General features: G+C 36.7%; 1 protein-coding gene across 1 annotated transcript in view; it reads right to left on the bottom strand.

The window, feature by feature from the left end:
• Positions 1-3785: 3785 nt before the first annotated feature.
• LOC106873525 (zinc finger protein 271) overlaps positions 3786-4645 on the bottom strand; it is a 3206-nt gene continuing 2346 nt past the window's right edge. Inside the window, exon 2 of the mRNA XM_014920915.2 lies at positions 3786-4165. Within this exon, the coding sequence (XP_014776401.2) occupies positions 3786-4165 (380 nt within the window). The remainder of the gene's footprint in view (positions 4166-4645) is intronic.

Raw genomic sequence — 4645 nt, 5'->3', positions numbered from 1 at the left:
AAAACAGCAAATTTAAAAAGAAAAAAGACAAACGAAGCTATGGAAATTAAATACGCTTTACACCGCTTAATCAGCCAAAGGAGTAAATATAAACAACTGAATACTTGTCAGTGATTGGTTGAAATTATCGAAATAAGACAATTTTTTACATGAAATAAATTCGAATACAAAAATATTTTTCTGTTCTATAACACAAAATAGATAAGTATACGAAGTTTGAAAGTCTTTCGGTACCAAAAACACTACGTAAAACATTAATGAAAAATGTGGTCCCCGTTTTAAAAAAGATCCTTTTTTTCTTTTAAGCCTGATATTTATTCTATCGATCTGTCTTGCTGAACTGCTAAGTTATGGTGACGTAAACATACCGACACCGGTTGCCAATTGGTGATGATGGCGGGAGTAAAACAAAGACACACGCACACACACACATCTATATATATAAAAGTGAGAATGTGTGTCTGTGTCGGTTTGTATGTATGTGTGCATCACAAAAATTCGAGGACTACCCAATTGATTTCATTCAAATTTTACACATACACTACTTAGAGTCCATGGAGTGTCAGCGGCCAAAAGATTTTCAATTTCTTGCCTAATGCGAGCTCAGGGCAATCTCTTGCACTGTTTCGATATTATGTGTCAAAAGTAAAACGATAACATTTCTACTGTAGTGTAATAGTTTCAGTTTTTATAGTTTCACTATTAATACTTTCACTACGTATATATTATATATATAGTTAAAACATTAATAATGAAACTATTATCTCACATTACATATAAACATGAATACATATGTGTGTGTGTGTGTATGCATTTTTGTAGTTTCAGCTCAGAGCGGTGGCCATATCTGCACACATATGAGTATGTATATATATAGATATATATATATATATATATATATATATATATATATATATATAGATGTATATATATATATATATATAGATGTATATGTATAGATGTATATGTATACATATATACATGTATATATATATATATATATATAGATATATAGATGTACATGTATAGATATATATATACACGTGTGTATTTATATGTATACTTATATATGTATATTTATAGATGTATATGTATAAATATATAAATGTATATATCTGGTGGTCAATGAGGAAACTAGGGATAGATGAATGGTTAGTGAGAGCTGTGCGAGCCATGTACAGGGACGCTGTCAGTAAGGTGAGGGTTGGCAATGAGTACAGTGAAGAATTCTGGGTAGAGGTAGGAGTCCACCAAGGTTCAGTCCTGAGCCTCCTCCTATTTATCATAGTCCTCCAGAGGAATTCAAGACAGGATGCCCCTGGGAGACCCTCTATGCTGATGACCTTGCGCTAATTGCTGAGTCATTATCAGAACTAGAGGAGAAGTTTCAGGTGTGGAAGCAAGGACTAGAATCGAAGGGCCTTAGAGTCAACCTAGCTAAAACCAAAGTCCTAATAAGTAGGAAGGTAGACAAAACACAAACTCCTTCAGGTAGATGGCCCTGCTCGATCTGTAGAAAAGATGTAGATAGAAACTCTATAAGATGTACCCAGTGTAAGCTATGGACACATAAGGCAGGTGAACTAGGAAGTTAGTTTTTGTATGTGGCAGGTGTTCAGGAGCAATAAACACTGAAAATGTGCAGAAAACAACTTTGGCCACATTCCAGGGAGAAAAACTAGAAGTAGTTGATAGCTTCGATTATCTAGGTGAACAAGTTAGTAGCGGGGTAGGGTCTGCTGAAAGTGTAGCTGCTAGAATATGAATAGCCTGGCCAAAGTTCAGAGAGCTCTTACCTCTGCTGGTGACAAAGGGCCTCTTGCTCAGAGTAAAAGGCAGACTACATGACACATGTGTACGAACAGCCATGCTACATAGCAGTGAAACATGGGCCGTGACTGCTGAGGACAAGCGTAAGCTTGCAAGAAATGAAGCCAGTATGCTCCAATGGATGTGTAATGTTAGTGTGCATACTCGACAGAGTGTAGTACACTGAGAGAAAAGTTGGACATAAGAAGTATCAGTTGTGGTGTGCAAGAGAGACAATTGCGCTGGTATGGTCATTTGGCAAGAATGGATGAGGATAGCTGTGTGAAAAAGTGCTACACCCTAGCGGTTGAGGGAACCTGTGGAAGAGGTAGATCCACGAAGACCTGGGATGAGGTGGTGAAGCACGACCTTCGAACATTAGGCCTCACCGTGGCAATGACTAGTGACTGAGTCCTTTGGAAATATGCAGTGCGTGAGAAGACCTCGCAAGCCAAGTGAGACCATAATCCACGGCCTCTGCCAGGAGTGTAGCCAAACCACTTATTCGTACCTTTCTTTCATTGGACACTAAATTCTGCTTGCGAAGACCTATTGAGGCAAGTGAAGTCGGAATTGAACCAAATTCGACTGGCACCCATGCCAACCTCTCCTTCCGAGCCTGATTCTTTTCTCTAATAGCCCTGTCAACAACATTGTTCCACCACCACGTTATTTTGGGTCGAGTGGGGACTTTGCACCATCCAAAGATCTGGTCAGTGGCCCTCAGCAGGTTGTCCTGTAGAAACCTCAAGTTGTCTTCAGCATCATGTGAAGTTATATCCCCTTCTATTTCATCAAAGGCTTCGAGTAATATGTCTCTATATCTCTGTTCATTCGCAGGATCTTTAAGCTTCCAGACCGCTCTCCTCCAAGCTGGTGGTCTTCTGGGCAACCACTTGGCCCTAATCCTGAAGTCACTAACTACTAGTCTATGTTGTGGGGTACATTCTTCGCCTGGGAATGTTTTGGCATTTATAAGCAGCCATCTTTCCGTTTTTCTGGTGAGGATGTAGTCAATTTGGTTAGTGTGTCTGCCAGAACGGTAGGTGACTGGCAGGTTTACATAAATATGTGTATATCATCATCATCATCATCGTCGTTTAACGTCCGCTTTCCATGCTAGCATGGGTTGGACAATTTGACTGAGGACTGGTGAAACCGGATGGCAACACCAGGCTCCAGTCTAATTTATATATATATATATATATATATAGTTTTAGAGAAAAGAACCAAGATTCATAAACTCATCGATGAAAATCCACTGTCACATATAGAAAAATTGATAAGTAAAAGCACAATAAATAATACTGTGAAACTTAATTTAATTTTTAATAAATTGATTTTAATTGAGCTTTTACCTGTAATTTGGGATTTTTATCCCAAATATATATATATATATATATACACACACACACATATATATATGTATATAGATACATATATATATATATATATATATCTATATATACATATATACAGTATGATAGGATTAATAGATGAGTAAAAATTAGCAATATCAAATTGAATAAACTTCGTATTTTCCTTATCCTTAATTAATTTGAACCATTCTACAAATTGTATTGAGTTAGACCATAAATTAAGTTTTAATTTCCTTACTATTGTAGGGATATATTTATCTAAAATATTCTTACTAAGTGTCCCAATATCCAACTTAGTTGGGCAAATGAGTCTTAAGGAAGGATCTGTCCAAAAATTACTCTTGTGATCCTTAGGGATAAATCACGGTTCCTCAGGTTCTAGAGGTTCAGTTCTGTTCATTAGGTTATACCTATTCATTAACTTTTTAGCTTCTAAATTTGCTTTTCTGAGCATATTTTTATTTGTTATTTTGCAGTTCTTCTTGATTTCTTTTTTAAGGTCTAAATAACGCTGTTTCTGTCGTTTATATATGTTTCCCATTTTATCAGATTTAACTAGAATTCCATTCGTTCTGTTAATTTCCCTGGTAATCCTGTTTAGGTATTCCAAATGTTGGTTCCTTCTTGGTGACTTATTGATTTTAATGTTCTTAACAACTGTCCACAGTTCTTCTCTGAATTTATCCAACCTCGGATTATATGGAGGGTTTTTCTAGATTTAAAAAGCTTCTTAAATTTTGAATTCTCATCTGCAATGTCTACTGTCTGATCATTCTTATTAAAGAAAAATGCTTTCCACCTTATTCTGTTGATAAACGAATGTGTTTTCCTAATTAATTGTTTGATATAAATGTTATTTGGTGGAATTGGTATGTCCTTCAAGGATGCGTCAATTTTAAATAGCTCCATATGGTAACAGTTAATTAGCAGTCTCTTCCGTAAAAAGTAAGACTGTGTATTTAAATATCTCCCAAATACTTTGTTAAAATAAGTTTTGTAACTGTTACCAAAGTAGCAAAATTCTCACTTGAAAAGTTGTTTATACTTTGTTTAAATATAATAACTTTCATATAGGTGATACAATTTTGGGTGCATAGTAGTCGATAGCTTCCGCTATCTGGGCGACCAAGTTAGTAGTGGGGGTGAGTGCACTGAAAGTGTAGCTGCTAGAATAAGAATAGCCTGGGCAAAGTTTAGAGAGCTCTTACTCCTGCTGGCGACAAAGGGACTCTCACTCAGAGTAAAAGGCAGACTGTATGACGCATGCGTACGAACAGCCATGCTACATGGCAGTGAAACATGGGCTGTAACTGCTGAGGACATACGGAAGCTCGCAAGGAATGAAGCCAGTATGCTCCGTTGGATGTGTAATGTCAATGTGAATACCCGTCAGAGTGTAAGTATCTTGAGAGAAAAGCTGAACATTAGAAGCATCAGTTGTGGTGTGCAAGAGAGAC

The sequence above is a fragment of the Octopus bimaculoides genome, chromosome 28, assembly GCF_001194135.2.
Source record: "Octopus bimaculoides isolate UCB-OBI-ISO-001 chromosome 28, ASM119413v2, whole genome shotgun sequence".
In the NCBI taxonomy this organism is placed as follows: domain Eukaryota; kingdom Metazoa; phylum Mollusca; class Cephalopoda; order Octopoda; family Octopodidae; genus Octopus; species Octopus bimaculoides.
Note: the sequence above shows the minus strand (reverse complement) of the source record. Positions and strands in the feature narration are given on the sequence as shown.